Source organism: Pituophis catenifer, unplaced genomic scaffold (genome assembly GCF_029215685.1).
Source record: "Pituophis catenifer annectens isolate HBS135680 unplaced genomic scaffold, rPitCat1.0.hap2 SCAF_2, whole genome shotgun sequence".
NCBI classification, from domain to species: Eukaryota; Metazoa; Chordata; class Lepidosauria; order Squamata; family Colubridae; genus Pituophis; species Pituophis catenifer.
The window spans coordinates 99,318,019-99,336,950 of NW_027256882.1; the positions used below are offsets into that span (position 1 = coordinate 99,318,019).

Sequence of the window (18,932 nt, forward strand, 5' to 3'; positions counted from 1 at the left end):
TTGATATAAAGAGTGATAGTAAATGTTGTACACTCTACCAACAAATCGTATAATCATTGTTCATATTGAAACAGGGTGTACTGTTAAATTCCTCAGAAAATGTTAACAGCAGATCTTCAAGAATCACTTATTGTTAAAATTTTATTCATCTTTATTATTCATTTATTAACAGTCTCCACTTCTTCTATCTTGATCATTCTGTTTATTCCCTCCTCCAGCTTATGCAGACATACAAACCTGTACATATAATCTTTGAACAGAAGAAATGAAATATAAAAATAGCTAAAATGACTGCACACTCATTAAAGACACTAAATCTCTAAATCATGCAACATAGACCAAGCAGGTGTATTGAGATAGCAGAAAATTTTATTTTCAGCAACCGAGATCCCCAAGAGAGCGAGAAGATTTGGCCCCCTTCTAAGCAAGATGCAGCAGGATAATAACAAATGCAAAAATAGACTAATTGCTAAATTGTCTTTCTGTTAAAGTCAGTCGTAAAATACGTAAATGTATAATGCATGGGTACACAAGGTGCAGTAAGGTTCCATCTGTCCCCTGTTCCAACACTCCTGGCACTTTACTTTGCTCTCAAGAAGCAACAAATGGTAAGAGACACCCAGAGAGACGTTATACCCAGGGGTGGGCTGCTAGGGGTTCGCAGGGGTTTGAGAAAACCTCTAGTTAAGATTCTGTGCTGTTCGAAAAAACCCCAAATCCCACTCTTGGCTGGCCCCGCTCACCCCACCCCTCCCAGGAGTCCCGATGCGGCCCGTTTTGGATGCAGGTAAGTGCAGGGCATGCACAGAGGCTCAGGGAGGGCGAAAAACAGGCCTACTGGAAGTTCGTTTCCGGCCTCCAGAGGGCCTCCGGAGCCTGAGGAGGCAATTTTCGCCCTCCCAGAGGCTTGAGGAAAACCTCAGGTGCCCAGTGAGGGCAAAAACACCCACCCACCCGCCATGATGCAGGAGGCCAACTAGGCCACGTCCACCATGGCCATGCCCACCCAGCAACTGGGCAGAGAACCCATTGCTAAAATTTTTGAAGCCCACCCCTGGTTATTCCTTTCCGGAAGATCTAGTAAGAGAAGCTTTCCAAAGGAAGAGATCTGGCAAGAGATTCTTTGCAAAAGAAGGTGTACAAACTCATTAATATTTTTGGGCATGTGCTAAGTTACGCTGTTCAGAGTATGATAAGAAACAGTGTTTCTTATCATACAGTGTTTCACTGTGATAGGAGTTTTCAGTGCTTGTCCTCTGTATCCTAAGGATTTTTTTTTTCATCAGCCCTGGATTAGCAATACAGGTAGTCCAGTTTGCTTAGTGACTATTGAAAGTCACAACAGCAGCACTGAAAAAAGTGACTTATGACCATTTTTCACGCTTATGACCATTGCAGCATCCCTATGGTTATGTGATTTACATTTGGATGTTTGATAACTGACTGACATTTATGATGGTTGCAGTGTCCCAGGGTCATGTGATCACTATTTGCAACCTTCTGACAAGCCAAATCAATGGGGAAACCAGATTCATTTAACAACCGTGTTACTAACTTAACAACTGCAGTGATTCACTTAACAAATGTGGCAAGAAAAGTCGTAAAATGGGGCAAAACTCACTTAACAAATTTCTCACTTAGCAACAAAAATTGTGGTCAAATGTGGTTTAAGTTAAGGACTACCTGTATTTTATAGACAACTTGAAAAAAGGGGGGCAGAGAATGCATGGTCCCTATTTCCTTGACATTTTTAAAAGTCTTTAACTGCTATATTACGTCCAGTGATAGTTTACTTGAAACCTATTTTGACCAAATACTAAAATAGCCCTACTGACCAGTTTTGTGGAAAAGGCAGGAAGCTTCAATACACACAATATAATTTTGTTTGATTAAAGGGTACCTTTCATTTGGAGGCCAATGCGAGGAAAATTTCTGTTCTCATCTAGAGTTTACTATAATGGGTATGTGTGCTGTTTCAAAGGAACTTGCTGAAATGACTTCTAAAAATACTTCGGAAGTGACAATGCATCATACATAATCACACACAAATGTATTAAAAATAGAGACTAGGAAAAATACTAAATTGATTTATATCAGCAAAGACTTGTTGGATTCAAACTAAATCTTTCCAGGCAAACTTTTAGCTGTGTAACATGGACGGTCAAATATTAGGCGTAGCCAAAGAAGCAATGGTTGAGAAATTTCATTTTTGCTAAATCCAATACAAAAAAAATGCTGATTTAAATAAAAAAGGCAGATTAAAAAAAAACCAATGGTTTAATGGAAAAATGAATTAAGATGTGATTAAATATTACTAAAAAAGTTAACCCAGAAGGAAAGTTGAATGATTCACTCATCCCTACCTAATCTCAGGAAATTTATCATCCATATTATGATTATTGCACATATATAAGTTTTCCAGGAATCCTGCAAATGATTTAATTTTAAATTAAGATCCCCTTCTCTCTCTCTCTCTCTCTCTCTCTCTCTCTCTCTCTCTCTCTCTCTCTCTCTCTCTCTCTCTCTCTCCTGATATACGTCCCTTTATTTTTCATCTTTCATTCCTTAACCTCTATTTTAGGCACGGATCAGAAAATTTGGGCCCAAAATTTTACAGTTGTTAACAGAATGGACGGAAACATTTCCTTATGATTTTCAGGAAGAAAAGATGATTGGATGTTTGAAAGATATCATCCACCGGATAGCTCCATGTGATGAGGTGAGGATGATCACAGGTAGGGATATGCTGGGAATTTATATCACCAAGATAAATGGCAGGTGCTGGCTGGCTGGCTGGCTGGCTGGCTGGCTGGCTGGCTGGCTGGATGGATGGATGGATGGATGGATGGATGGATGATGTGATGGGTGGCAATGATGGGGTGTTATTAACTATTAGGAGCCACAGTGGTGCAGTGGTTAGAGTACAGGTACTGCAGGCTACTTCTGCTGACTGCCGGCTGCCTGCAATTTGGCAGTTCAAATCTCACCAGGCTCAAAGTTGACTCAGCGTTCTATCCTTCTGAGATGGATAAAATGAGGATCGAGTTTGTTGGGGGCAAGATGCTGTAAACCGCTTAGAGAGGGCTGTAAAGCACTATAAAGCGGTATATAAATCTAAGTGCTATTGCTATTACCTGTATCTAAATTGAATAATATTATTCTGAACAGATATTGAGATAGGGACAGTCAGACCTTTTCATGTTATTTCCAAAAGTTTTTTATGACAGATGCCTGTAAAAAAGGAAACTGCCCTATCCTTATTGACCACTGAAAGGTTTGCACAGGCTGGAGAATTTCCACAAATGGCGAAACAAATTTGTTGTAAAAGCAAGTTTCTAGATCAAATGATTTTGGATCTTAGGGAACTCATTCTTTGACCTTTGATATTAAACATTACTAATCAGATTTTGCTGTTTGGGGAAAATAAGACAGAAAGTTGAAGGACTAGGGCTTGGATCACTCTGCTCTTAGTACAATACCTTGACCATTATACTACATGATTCTCTATAGTGATATATAAGCTTATTTTATGTCAGGTTCCAAAAAATAAACAGACTGTGATTCTTCCAAGCAGATGTCTTTATTGTTCCTCACCTATACAGTATCTTGCCAAACTAAAGCAAACTACCCCCTCCATAAATCATATACTATGGGAACTACTAGGGAGGAGCTGTCTTTACCTTCTTTCTCTCGCACAAAGTATTTGTACTGAATTGTCTCTAGAACAGGAGTCTCCAACCTTGACAACTTTAAGCCTGGAGCAAAGCTGACTGGGGAATTCTGGGAGTTGAAGTCCGCCAGGCTTAAAGTTGCCAAGGCTGGAGACCCCTGCTCTAGAATGCACCCTCTCCCACCTGGGAATCCAGACTACATTCCATCACAGATTTGCATCAGTAAGGAACTGGGCATAAGTGCTTAATTAAATGCTTTTCTCCATCATTATGGCTAGCAGCCTTAATCATATTCAATTAGTTATATCCTTTTTTGGCCCAGCTTGTATAATAGCAATGTTTTCTATTTTTTATTTATTTATGTATTTCAAGAGGTATAAGGCTTTTCAACTCAGACAGTGTGACTCTGGGTGTTGTACAACATAAATACATAACATCAATTACCAAACAATCAATATATAAATAAAAATCTAAATATTGGGGTGAACTGTCCTAATCACTGTTAGAATTGATCCCTAATTGAATAATCTTTTGTATACCTAACAATAGCATTAGGATGCAATGCAATCTGTCTCCTCACCTATTTCTATCACAGTTATTTTCATAGCTGGTGGCTTTCATCTCAAATATCTGGCCCGCTTACCTAGTGATTTTCTGACAGCAGGAATGAGATGGAGAAGCGGTATAGATAGTTACTGCTTTTGAGGCTTGACATTCTTTTATGTTTGACACATGTTGATTCAGAAAGAACAGATAGGAAGGAAGGAACAAAAGAAAACAGTGATGAAAAGGCCCAGCTTTGTATTGCAACTCTTCAATCTCTTCAGTGTAACCATAGGAACATGCATAAAGAAGTGCATTTTCATTGGCTGCGAGCATGATTGTCTAGTTTTGGGGCTGCAGATATGGGTCTAGGATGATTGGCATTGTTAAACAGATTTGGCTGGCATTGATGGGGCCAAAACTGGGGAGAGAGGAAAGAAGGATACTGAGACTTTGATTATTAAGAACTAAATGAGATGGGCTCCTCTGAATCCTTGATAGGACCATTTAAAAAAAAACAACAAATATATATTGCTGTGTTTTTGAATTTGTTTGTATTATAACCCTGGAAATTGAGCAATTTATACTTCACTCATTGGGTAAATGAAAGAGAGTGACTAGAATGAAACATATCAAATTTATCTCATGCCCTTTTCTACATTGGCTTTCACTGACTACGCTTTCTATTCCTGCTGTTTTTCAGATGAAAGACAGACAGGGCTTCCTTCTTAAGTACATTTAACTCTGTTTTTCTTCTCACTTTGCCAGCCTTATGGCAAGAAGGTGATTTTTTAATGCTTTCCTTTTGGATTCTTTTTTCTATTATTATATACTCATTATATGCTGTTTCTTGTCCCAATCTATGTAATTATCTGCTTTTCAAGATTTTACCTCTTTCTACCCAACCTTTCTCATCCAATGGCATTTTAGAAGGATCATGAAATACTGACATATATTTTTGGTTTATTTAATTATTGTTTACTCTGCCACCAATAGAGGTGTTGGCATTCAGGTTTATTAAATTCTGATTTCCTATCCTGCTGAGTAAAATAAAAACATGTTAGTTTTCTGTTTTGGGTAAAATGACAGCCTTTGATTTACATCAAAGTAGGAGCTATGGGTGGTGAGCCTCACATGTGAGAGAAGGAACAGGAAATAAAATTTTAACAACCAGTAGTAGCAACAACAATGGGTACATTTTTAAAATGTGAGTTAGGTTAGCACAGAAGTCTTTTATGGCACATATGCACACATATTTATATATGTGCATGCATGCACATATTCCTAAAATTGAGTTCCTTGGAAAAACTATTTACCCTGTGGATTTTTTGGGAATCAGGCCAGATATAGAGGCCAGCCATTAAACAGGATCTGTCAATCTGAACAAAGAAAGGATGCAAGCATAATTATGAGAGTTCAAAGGAAGCAAAATACACATACTGCCAAAGATTTATTTGCTGGGAGCTATTTGGGCAGAAAGAAACCCAGATAAAATAACACTTATTCCAATGATTTCTTTATGACTAGAACATCTAGCAAAACCAAAACAATACCTATCTACATGGCCATCTCCAGACAATACACAAAAAAAATGAATTAACTATACTGATACAAGGAGATGGAAGAACTCAGTTCTAATAACAAAGACACAGCCAAAGGCCAAGGTCACAAACCAATCAGATTCAATTTCCAAACCAAGGTAAAGCTGGAAAAGTAAACCAATTGGCTTCACACTTGAATGTTGGGCATCTACTCACCATTTTCAAGGAGAACATCAAGAATCACTTTGAAGTCTTGAACCTTAAGAGAGGCAACTAAGGAGCTGTGGGGTAAATCAAAGTCATGAAAGATAGACTATCAAAGTCTACAAATCAGAAGAAAGCAAACTCAATGTCAGTACATATTGGGAAATGACAGAAAGAGAAGAGAAATTAAAACCAAGAAAGACTAAGTTCTTAGGAAAGAATTTAATAAAGAATTTTGGTGAGCTGTCAGAAAAGTTAAAACAGTATTACAATGATATCTGTAGAGATAGGGAAACAATCATGGAAAAACAAGAAAAATTTCTCAAAAGCACTCTGGATTCAGAAGGACGTTCCAGTCTCAAACTGGAGTTTGAAGATATCAATAGACAGATAGTAACTGATTCAAAGAAGATCAAAATATGGAAATGGATTACTGAAATACTATACAGTAAATATGTCAATATTCTACATACCTTAGTGTTTCCTATTTCCAAAAATCCTTACTACTAAAAGATGATGTTATATTGGCATTCTGGTCATTACCATGTTGAAAAGCTCCATAAAATATATACACAACACAAAAATAGGCACCAAGAGCAGAAACAAGGTTCTAGCAAACCATGCTAGCAAATCCAAAGAATGATACAGCAGCCAACAAATGGAAAGAGTTAGTCTACCTATCAGTACCAAAAAAAAGACTTAAGGTTGCAAGTACAGTACAACCTTCTTATCTTTTTGTAAGGGGCTGAAGATGTGGCTTGGGGCACCAGTAGGGGATCAGTGCAATGAAGGTGGTTGATTCAGTAATAACAGATCCCATCTCCCCCCACCCTCCCCCACATGTCTATTTATTGTTTGTTTTTGACATTTTATGTTTTAGCTTTTATGTAACTATGAGCCACCCAGAGTTACCCTATGGTAAGATGAGCAGCCAATAATATGAATGAATGAATGAATGAATGAATGAATGAATGAATGAATGATAAAATTTCATATATTAGCAAAGTAATTCTTAGAAATCATCTGATGCAGGTTAGAGCCAGATGTTCTACCTGACTTTAGAAAAGACTAACATGAGACATAATGTTGATACATGCTGGATCATTGAGATAGCCAAAGAATATCAAACAGAAGCCAACCAGCCTCTACTGCATTCCCTTCTTTCATTTGGAATAGCAGATATATTTGTGGGTTTTGAGTATGTCACTTTCCTTGATCAAAATCAGTAGTTAATTGGCTTTGGCAGGCCTATGCTTATTTGAACAAAAAAGTGCAGTTCAGAATCAGATGTGCAGAAAAATCCTACGGTCATTGAATTCATTATCTCTCTTGCTGATAATACCTCGCAACAATATTTTTTCCTGCTCGTGGTCTTATCCATTTCTTGAGGCTCCTTGCAGTGCTTAGAAAGGTATGTAGCATACTAAAAAGGTTCTCTCTTTTTTTTTTTTGCCAAGAGTTGTGCTTTGCATTTTGAAAGAAAAGACTTAATTAAAATGTGAATTCCTAAGCCGCCTGCTGGGGCTTGCCATCATCTTTAAATGCATTGTTACTTAAGAATGATGTGCTTTGGCTTAAAGTACAGAAAAGAAAAACAGCATCCATATTTTTTTCCCTGCTGTGATGAATACTTTCATCTCATCATTCTGCCCACCCTGTCACTTTCTTCCCCAAACAGCATGGAATTTCTCTATTTTGGTTTAATAACATTAAATTAATTAGATTATTCTACATCTAGTGCTTTAACATTTCTGATCTGGATATTAAATTTTTTTTAAATGAAATTGGATTTAATAGGATACCTCTACAGTAATACCTAACATGAACTATTTTTTAAAAAAAGAAAATAATGCAAGTTAAATTTGTTTGGCCAATGGGATCGTTCAGGACTTTCTTCATAAAATAAAAGATAAAGCTCACCCTGAAATCAGTTGAACAGGGAACCAACCCCTGTTTAACCCCTGTAGAATATTGCTGATTCAACTCTAATCAATAGATTTTGTAAGCTTTGTTTATATTAAAGCACATGTGTGCCTCATTCAAGGCCATGCCCTTTTGCCTTTTTCAGTAGCCCTGCAATTGGGTATGTATAAGCATGTAAACAACAGGATGTGTGTATTCCATCCCTCTCCCAAGTATGTTCCATATGTGCCTTCCCTATCCCCTTCCATGAGCTTTCACTATCAGGGATGGGCAACCTGAGTTCCAGAACCAAATCAATGTTGGACCCCCTTCCCTCAGATTACACCCCTACCCCAGGATTGCAGTACATTTTTGGACATGTGTGCTTGTTTGCCATTTTGAGGAAGAAAACAGAAACTGAAGAGGTTTTTTTTTTTTTAATTGTCAAGCGCTGAGGAAAACAGGAGATTCAGGCAGTTCAAATGAGTATAAAGATTTATTGCAACTTCAGCTCTGTACAAGAATCTGAGTTACTAACGATCAAGAGAAATTAGTGGGAATTGAGAAAGGCATTCAAGGACTTAGATCTCGCACGCAGGGACTCATGACTGATGATGCATTTGACTCCTCCTTTGGGCTCAGCCCAATCATCTCTTACAGTTTTGAAAAGCATTCTTAACCCTCTAATCCAAACAATGAGAGGAATTCTATGCCCCCTGTGGTTTTTAAAGTAGCTTCCAGTCATCCAAAGTTTGACCCCTTATGCTACACATGATCTTTATCAGACTGATCATGTACAAGAACGTGCCAATAGAACATATGTATCCTTCAACATTTGGCACTCAGCAGAGTTGAAGGTGAAGGTCAAAACGTATCCTATACATTAGTATTCAAGCTCTCCTTGGTTTTTATTGCTGAACAAGGCCCTTTTCTTCTATGTACTTCTTGTAGAAATTAGTCTCCATGACAGAGCAGTTTCCATCCAGGGGGTATTTGGGGTTTGTGTTCGACTAGATTCTGACACTGCTCCCACTGCTTCCAAAATCCATTTAGCTCCATTCCTCCTGACTTTCAGGAAAGTGTTAAAAACCTGGCTTCTTCAACAAGCCCTGGACTGGGGTAATTTGTGAATTCATTTGAATATAATTTTTGTGTGTTACTCCCCATGTATTTTTATAGCATTAAACTTGAACGAGAGTGAGTGTACAAGACAGAGACTGGAGCTGTAGGGATCGCACTGGAGAACAGACTAATAACTTAAACATTTCATAAAACATTTACCACTCAATGAAGTATTAACATGACTGATTTTTATGGATACTTTAGGCAATGAAACTGTTGGAGAGAAATGAACATTAAAACTTGAATACAATAGTCAATTTAATGTAAACTAATACAAATTTAAGAGGCCATCGGTTTTAGATCTGAGGATACCTACTGTAGATTCATTAAATGCATAATCATAATACCCCATACTTAACCATTGTCAATAAAAAAGACATAGCACCAAAGGAGCTAATTCTGTCTGCACAAAAATGAAGCCTTAAGAGTAAATGCATATCACACCAGAGCAGAGAAGTCAGCAACAGACAGCAAATGCCATCTCTGCAAAGAAGCTGAAGAAACATTGGACCATCCAGTTTGCTGCCACAAGAAGATCACACAGACTGTCTACAAACAGAAACATGACAAAGTAGCAACAACAATGGAACATTGGAATATATGCAAGAAATACTGGTACTGTATTTTCCGGCGTATAAAATGACTTTTTAACACATGAAAATCTTCTCAAAAGTCGGGGGTTGTCTTATACGCCGGGTGTCATTCTCCTGTAACCAGGCAGACCAGCCCGAAAGGCTCTGATGAGCCAAGGTCTGACCATCCCAGCTGAGTTGCCTGCTAATCAGGCAACTCAGCTGGGATCGCCAGAGCCATTTAAAAGGAAAAAACTTTTTTTCTTTTACATGGCTCTGGCAATCCAAGCTCTGACAATCCCAGCTGATTGCCTGCTAATCAGGCAACTCAGCTTGGATCGCCAGAGCCATGTAAAAGGAAAAAAGTTTTCCCCCTCCAGCTTGCTTACCTTAGCTGCTAGTCGCAACGCTTGCCTTGCTTCGCTTGCCTGAATCCATTCCATCAGCAAGCAACTCCCTGCCTGCAATCAAGCAAGCAGGGAGTTGTGGACTTCAACTCCCAGAATTCCTCAGCCAGCAAAGCAAAGCTGGCTGAGGAATTGTGGGAGTTGAAGTCTACAAGTCTTAAAGTTGCCAAGGTTGGAGACCCCTGTTCTATTGGGTAAGTTTTTTTCCCCTTTGGGAGCTTTAAAAAAAATAGTTAATTGGGTTTTTTTTTAGTTGTTCTTTTTTAGACCTAGCCATTTAAAGTTTAGAAAGTTTTAAATTTAGCTTTCATATAAAAATAAAATAAAATAAAATAATATTTGTGCAGCTTTCTGAGATTTAGTGTGTTTCTGTAGTGTTTCACTCTAACTACACAAACACACAAAATCTCACAAAGCTGTATGTGGAATTTTGTGTGTGTAAAGTGTGAAAGTTGTTTTTTTGGCCTTTTTGTGGCTATGTGAGGTTCCTGCTTGTTGCAGGGGCCATTTTGGGTCTAGCACAGCTGCTTTTACATTGTGGGTGAGCCAGTTGATGTTTTTTAATTTTTATTTGGTGTGCGTTGGAAGAGGGGTAGTCTTATACGGCAAATATAGCCCAAACCCTATATTTTAAGAGGAAAAGTCGGGGGTCGTCTTATACGCCCAGTCATCTTATATGCCGGAAAATACGGTACTTACAAATAAGATCTATTCCTGAACCACAAAATAAAAAAGGTAATAGGAAAATGAATATGTTAAAGTGCTCTGGGACTTTAGAATTCAAACAGACAAGCACCTGCGAAACAACACCCCAGACTTAACTATTGTTTAAAAAGACGACAATGTCTAGAAAGCGGATGTTTCAATCCTTGGAGACAGAATCAAAGAAAAAGAACTGAGAAAATCACAAAATATAAGAACCTGCAAGAAGAATGACTGTGGCAAAAAAATGCAAAGATAGTACCAATAAAAATAGTGCAATTCTAAAGCATCTGAAACATCACTCAAACACCATTGGCATTGACAAAATCACCACCAGTCAATTGCAAAAGGCAGCTTTACTTGGAACTGCTTACATCCCACAACAATCTCTTTATTATTAAGCAACAATATCTGCCTATCCCAGGTCCTTCGGACAAAAATGCCAAATCCAGTCAAAATGTTTGGCTGGAAGTGCAGCTAACAACAGTAATAATATAACACCCTATAGAAGGGGTGTCAAACTGGCAGCCCGCAGGCCGGATGAGTCACATGCAGGCCATGCCCACCCCAGCTCCATGAAGGGGAAAAACATCACGAAATGTCATGTAACGGCAACATGATGCCGTGAGTTTGACCCATGCCCTATAGAGTTCAGGGTGGGAAAGTATGGCAGGGTTTTTTCATGGGCCGTCTCAGGGGAAGAAATAACTAGAAATAGTTTCTGAACTGACCCTCGTTGCTCAAAACTATGTTAGTTACCACTCCAACTGGGATCTTTAGTAAAAACAAACTCTGGGAGCCAGGAGGTTTCATTACATTTCCAATAGAACATCAAGACTGCTGGCCTCATTACGTGTTTCTGGAAGTTGTGATGAGCCATCCACAGTTACCCATTCAGTGGTGGGATTCTACTGGTTCGGACCGGTTTGGGGAAACCGGTTGTTCACACTTCCTTCCGAGAGCAAACTGGTTCTCTGTTGCTGTGAGAATGGCCTGCCCACCCACCTCCGGGTTATATTGACCTTTATTTGTTCTTCTGAAGCACAGCTGATCAGGCGTGGCAGATTGAATTGGGCCTCCTCAGCTGTTTTCCTTGCTCCTTTCCTTGTTTGCAACGTGAAAGTACAATTTTAAGGAAACTGTGCATGTGTGCACAGCGCACACAAAGCACACACTCAGCAAAAGAGTTGTTCAGCCAGTAGGATCCCACCCCTGTACCCATTTGCAGCCATCCAGAGCATCGGCAGTTCATGTCTGCAGAATGCCTGTGGTAGTATTTTCCTGTGTTCTTCTTAGTCATATGGCTAGATGACATAATCCACAGAGGTTTTTTCTGTCTGTGACCTGCCTCACTAGTTACATTGACCTGGCTGATGGCTTCTGTATCAATTGCTCCACAGTGACTCATGTCCACTTTAACAAGAAGGCTCAGAGCATAGCTGTATGAGCCACTGCTTCAGAAGTGAATTTTCCTATCAGTGCCTTCCCTTCCAACTCTCAAATCTTGTTAAACATCCTTCAGAAGTTTATGGAGAATACAGGAGACTGTAAATGTACACAGGCCAGTATTAAATAAGTTTTCTCTTAAGAGTCCACCCATTGTTTAGTCTTGTCTTTATAGGTCATTTAGAAGCTTTACATGATTCCTTTTCCTTGCAGTTCAGATTTTTCAATCACCTTGATTAATTTTACCGTTGATGAGTATAATGTAAACACTTTGATCAGCCTCATTTCAATGAAATAGCTTTGGGGCAGTAAACCTTTACATAATTTATATGTTGGCAATTATTGAATTTTCTTGGCAGACAGGCAGGCAGGCAGACAGATAGTAAAACTATAGCTATAGTCAATAATGTATCTTCTCAGATGCCAATTTCTATAACAGGTTTGTAGTTCTCCATATCTTTAAGGCTGGCGTATAATTCAATAAGTAAACAAATGGCTGATCACATTTTTTACACCCCTATGCATCTTCCAGATTTTTGTAATGCAGATCTATAGATTAAAATCAGTTAAAGGACAGATCAAAGACATCCTGCTAAAGAGATGGAATGCATGAAGAAATTACTGAAAAAATGTGTCTGTGTATTTCTCAATATGAGGTTGATTTCCAAACCACAAAAATTTCATTTGTTTGTTTAGTCCGGATAGCTATTATCCCTATCCAATCTTTTCAAAATATTGGGCATACTTACATCTATAATCAACAGCCTATTCAGAACAGAATTGCTGCCTCATTTTGTATTCTGAACTTCAGCACATCTTAAGAACCCATATTGATAGAATTAACCTCAATTAATTTGGGGGCTTTTGTTGTTTTTGCTTCATTGGGAGCAACTGCTGTATTAGATTAATTTGAATATCTCACTAAATAACGGGTAACCCATACCACCTGTGATCTGTTTCATCTTTGTTTTCAAAATAATTTCCTGATAACTGAGAGCAGCTTCAATACCATGGTGCCATAAGTGATAGGACAAGTAATTTAAGAGAAGTGTTGTAGATGTTTTGCTCATGTCAGTACAACGCTACATTGAATGAACATCATAAGTGGTATATGAGGTAAAATGATTCAAAATGGCACAGTTGCCAACATTATGGGATGTTTTACAGATGTAAGTATTTGTATTTGGAATACTGAGGTCTCTGTGTGAAACATATAAATCAGCCATGACAATCTAAATGATAGTATTTCACTGGCATTTCTTGCATAAGATATTCTACATGTGTTTCAAATGATCAACAGTCCATATTTAAGAGATTTTAAAAATGAGAAGGACTCATGAGATTGGTAAAACAGAGGATATTGGGGTGGAAGCTACTGTATTTTTCGGAGTATAACACACACTTTTTTCCCTCCTAAAAGAGGCTGATAATTTGGGTGCATCTTATACTCTGAATGTAGCTTTTTCAAAGCTTTTTTTCAGCCCTAACGAGGCGCTAGTGAGTGAAGCACTTTGCCTTCTCCCTCCGACTCTCAGCTGTGAAGCTTATTTCAACTCTAACGAGGTGCTAGCAAGTGAAGCGATCTCCATGCTTTGTCTGCTTTTCTCATTGCTTCTCTCTCCAAAGATCATTTGTGCTTTAGAAGCTGTTTTTTATCCCCAAGCAGGGGATAAAAACCAGCAAACTAATGTGCTGAAGCTGACCAGACCAAGGACAGTAGCCGGATGAATACCTTGTAGGCAGAATTTTCTCCCCCCATCTTCCTCCCCCAAAACTAAGCTGTGTCTTATACTCCGGTGCGTCTTATATTCTGAAAAATACGATATGTTAACCTTGTGGTCAGTGAGCTCAATTGGCATTGAGCACAAATGCACAAATGTTCTGGCTAGACGTTAGTCTTGTGGTGGACAACTATAAGATGGAACGTAGGGTGGAACTATAATTAAATTGACTGGATATTCTAGAATAGATGGTTGGAAGTAAAATTATTCTAATCTATGTCTGATCATTCCATTCTTGAATAGAAACATTGATTCAAAAGATTTGTTCCCCAACATTTAAAAATGTTTTACTTAGAGTGTGTAATTGTCCCTTTCCTCCTTTTCTCCACATCAGGCTTATTGGAAAAAAATGAATCAGCTTCTACAAACCTTGAATCAGAAGCTTGCAAGTCTTAACCATGGCCAGGAAGGGATAGTCAAAATCAGTGCAGCTATTTCAGATAAAGTGGTAGCTTTTAAAAGTAAACCTCCCTCCATCCAAAGAGAAATGTTGAATGTCTGCAGTGATCCATATACTTTGGCCCAACAGCTAACTCATGTAGAACTGGTAAGTGGATAATAAATATTTGGTTTCGTCTCCTGGTTATTTATAGAGGAAAAATTCTGAAAAAAATCTGAAAAATTCTTATTGAGACTTCTAAAACGTATGAATATTTGAGTCAACTGCATTGTCATTCTGTTTGACTGCCATCCAGGAGGGCTCATTTATTGACAGTGGGATCCACCTCATTTATAAGAATTCAAATATTGCAATATCAGAGCAAATCCATCTGCATTGCTAATATTCTCTGAATTCTATCAGCAAAAAAACTAGGAAGACAGGAGCCAGGAAGGAACAATTGTGGCCACTCTTCCTGCCGTTTTCCTTAAGAGACAATCCAATTCATTTCCAATAAAGGGGTCAAGATGGTTTAGACTAGATCATCTGATGGCTGATGGTCAGGTTGTGCTGGATACCAACTGATGCAGTTTGGAGTGTGAAAAATTAAATCATGTATCACAGTTGATTTTTAATTGTTTCTATTATGTATTTAAATGTTTGCAGAAAAATACATAAAGATGGGTTCTTGTAGATGATCAACCCATAGTTGCTGATTAAAAGTAACAAGTTCCCAATGGGGAAAGGTGGGATTTTAATGGGAATGGGTTGTGAGAAAACACTTTTCATTTATATTTGCTTTTTTAAAAAAAAATAGATTAAATTTCTGAGCTTGCATCTCCCCTTTAATCTTTTTTTATTTCGACCTGAAGCATTTCCTTTTCTTAATTAATTTGTTCCTTGTTGCTGCCAGAAACACCAGTGTAATATTACCAATTCACGTTTCTGTACATTTGTCCTTTCTAACTTTCTTCTTGAGAGAACTAGACAAAAGATTACATTGTGGTGATGTTATATAAATTTTGAAGGGCAGACATGACCCTGAACATTGTCAACAGACCAGTAGCTTTTTGCTAAATTAATTAATGCATATTATTTTCCCTCTAAAAGATTTCAGTTTGTTTTTCAGTTGAATTGTACAGCTTATGTGTTATATTAAAAGTAGAAAAAATTCTGAAGGGATTTAACTTGGTCTGATTTTTTTTTACATCTTAAAAAAATTGGCATTTTAATATGGGTGTGTAGACGTTCTATATCCACTGTACATATGAAATACCTTAAGCTCAAAAGTATTAAGACGATCTTAAACTTAAAAGAAGCCAATCTACTTAAGCCCTTAACCTTCCCTGCTTTTATGTTTATTTGTTTTTGTGCCTTTGAGTCAGTTTTGCCTGGGCTAGTCTCTGCAGTTTTTTTCACAAGTGGTTTGCCATTGCCTGCTTCCTAGGGCTGATTGGAGTGATTGGCCAAAGGTTGGTTTTGTGCCTCAGACAGGACTAGAATTTTGGTATCCCAGTTTCTAGACTTAACCACTACACTAATATATAACATGTTTCTATGGTTCTTTATGTCATTATTCATCAATATCCTAATATATGGGATATTAGGGTCTTTTCTGGTTCTGGGAAATTTCCTACCCTGAATTCACATACATAACATTTCTATAGTGATACAGAAAGTATTATAAAGAAGTGTGATATAGAAAAACATGATATACCACCAGATAGACCTGACACACTTGGACTGAGGACCGGGGCTGCCACACAGTTAGCCCCTACTTTAACCCGAGCTTGCCCATAAGTGTTACTTATAGTGATTAAACCAGAAGAGGCCAATCAGCCAATGGTGATAAATCACTTTTAAAATCCACTCCCAGTTCTAGATGGTGGTACTTTAGGGACTGTAAATAATCAATGCACTTGATTCTCAGGGGTGTTCTTTTATTCTCTCATATCTACTGCAAAAGGAAAGACTGAGTCATATTGGTCCTGAAGAATTTGTTCAAGCATTTGGCCATAAAGATCCCTTGGACAGCACAAAGGTATGTTTGTCCATATTTTCCTTTTTGTCTAATCCATATTATTCCTTTTAAATGCCTGCTTATAGTATCTACAACTGCATGAATACATGATTTCCCCATGGTGGGAAATAAGTTAGGGCATGACTACAGACAAAATGAAATGAATCTTCTAACAAAATATTACACTGTTCCCACATATGTAAACTCATACATGTGTAAATCTGGAAGACAAGATATTGTTTTCTAGGCTGACAATGCACACATGGCACAGTTGTTTCATTAAGTTCAAGAATAGTTATTGATGACACGATACATTATTAAGTATTTTAATTACAGTAGTAAAAACCAATATAAAATTAAACTTGGAACAAGAAGAGAGAACATCAATTTTTCAATCCTGCTATCAGCAAAAAGTCTGTATAGGGTTGCCAGAACATTGCAACAAAATGTCTTATTTTAACCTTGATCAAATAAACCCATTTTCTATTCCTTCCTTTTATATCTAACAATCATACCATTGTTGTAGGATTTGATTTCTCTTCAGTTCTTCATATCCTCAGAGAGATTTCTTCAAGCCTTTAATAAACCATTTTTGTAGATTCAATAAGAAAATATTTTCCAGGTCAGTCACTTATATTTCCCTTTTAATTTTGAAAAAATTAGCCTGTTTCTTTTGTATATCCAGTAAAGTATCCTTTTTCAAATCATTTTTTTGTCCTGTCATTTGTAGTTCCATATTCTATACTTTGTCTATCTTATCAGAAAAAAATTGTTTCATATCTGTCATTCCTTCATTACCATTTTTAGACATAATCTATCATAGAAGCAGACATCATTACTGGCAGCGCTGATATTGTACATACTAACCACTAATTCCATTCTTAAAAGATCTCTTTAATATTTCTGACATAATGTTTTGTATCATTCTCTAAATCCCAGTATTAGCAAACATCAGGCTGTCATTTTTTTCTTCTGTTTAAAATCTTTAGCTTCATCTAGTGTTCAGTTTCTAAAATTATCACTTCTCTTTTGTTACAATCTGCAATTTGTCAAATAACCAAAATAACTCTGTTTCCCACAAGAAGCTATTTATTTTTTATAATTAATTCCAAAATCTTATAGTAAAAGTCAATATTCAAAATTTATCTTGACCCATTATTTTGTTATAACTTCTTAGATAAAAATGCCATTTAGCTTTTTGCTCTTTATTTCAAATTATTTAAGTTCTTCAGTTTGTAATTAATTTTTCTTTTGTTCAGAGTAGAAGATAAACTCACCCAATGAACACTTTTCTACCCTGTTGTTCCAAAGATCTCTAATAGCTTAGAAGTAGCTAATAAGCAATTTCCGAAAAGTAATTAGAAAATGAGGTGTGTGACTTAGTGTCCTTTAAAAGTCTCTGCTGTGGTTGCAGGCAAGATGATCCCATTGTCTGCTAGTGCTCAAATTTTTGGAAAACTGTTGTCCTGCATTTTCCTCCTGAGAAGCGACCATCTGAAGCATATGTGATGATTAAGATTCCTTCCCTTATCTTAAGAGGTTCCAGAAAACCCATCTACTCACCAGTTCCTTAGTGTTTGCCAAGGTTATCCGGGATGTCTGCATCTTCTGTATTTTGATTAATTGACAGATTATCTGCCTTCAAGGATTTCCAGGGGGAGGTACAGAGAACTCAAAGACAGAGCCAACAACCATGGCAAAGAGCAATGAACCAATGAGTGGCTCAATTTAGAATTTAGAACCACCTAGTAAATTGAATTAATTATAAAGAACAATCGGCTTCTTGTTGAAAGAAGCTTTCTCTTATTTAATTTCTTCTGAAGAAAACTGTGCCAATAAAGGAATGGTTGAAAATGAGCAGAAGCCTTCCAGTCTCTGCAGCCTATTTTCTATGGAAGTTTACAGCAGGAACCGGGTATGCAATAGTTCAATGCAAAGCTGAAACGGAATTGGGATACTTCCCTGCATTATTTATTTTGCGGTCACCGTGAGAAAAACTGCAAATTTGTTTATGTATTTATTTGCTGGCTTCAAATAAACTTGAAATGTGTCTTTGTAGATGGTTAGGGCTGGCAGGCTGTAGTCCTGTAACTCTCTTCTTCTCATAGGCTTGCAAACTTGCCCTCTCCCCAACATGAAAGGAACAGTAACATAAAGCAGGACTGGTGGGCTGCAATACAGGAGAAATACTGCATTTACCACTTCCTCTCCTAACCTGGCAAATATAAAGATTCAGTACTGATATTTATTATTATCTAGAAATTCTGTAGCCCAGAATTCTGCTCTTTGATTAAGGCATAGATTTTCATTTTAAAAAAAAAACATTTTCAGATAGAAAAATGTTATCTAACAAAAAAAAAAAGTTTTACAAAGTTTAAAAAAGTTTTTTAAAAAAACCTTAGAACCGTGATGGCAAACCTATGGCACACGTGCCACAGGTGGCACACGGGGCCATATCGGTGGGCACACGAGCTCAGCTCCAGCATGCATGCGCACACCAGCCAGCTGATTTTCAGGCCTTCTGGCCCCACCAGCAATAGGGAAACAGGCTGTTTCCTGCCTCCGGAGGGCCTGGGGGGGAGTGGGGAAAGCCCGTTTTTTGCTCTCTCCAGGCTCCAGAGCCTCTCTAGGACCGGGCCCAC

General features: G+C 37.7%; 1 protein-coding gene across 3 annotated transcripts in view; it reads left to right on the forward strand.

Moving 5' to 3' along the window:
• The window catches only part of RASGEF1C (RasGEF domain family member 1C), a 44,839-nt gene that overhangs the window by 3,388 nt on the left and 22,519 nt on the right, over positions 1–18,932 (forward strand). For 2 of the 3 annotated variants that reach the window (XM_070933882.1, XM_070933883.1), the window contains 3 exons: positions 2,582–2,719; positions 14,226–14,438; positions 16,237–16,311. In XM_070933882.1, coding sequence (XP_070789983.1) covers positions 2,582–2,719; positions 14,226–14,438; positions 16,237–16,311 — 426 coding nt within the window. Of the gene's footprint in view, positions 1–2,581; positions 2,720–3,328; positions 3,332–14,225; positions 14,439–16,236; positions 16,312–18,932 lie in introns of all 3 variants that reach the window. The other variant, XM_070933881.1, reaches the window with a different exon arrangement.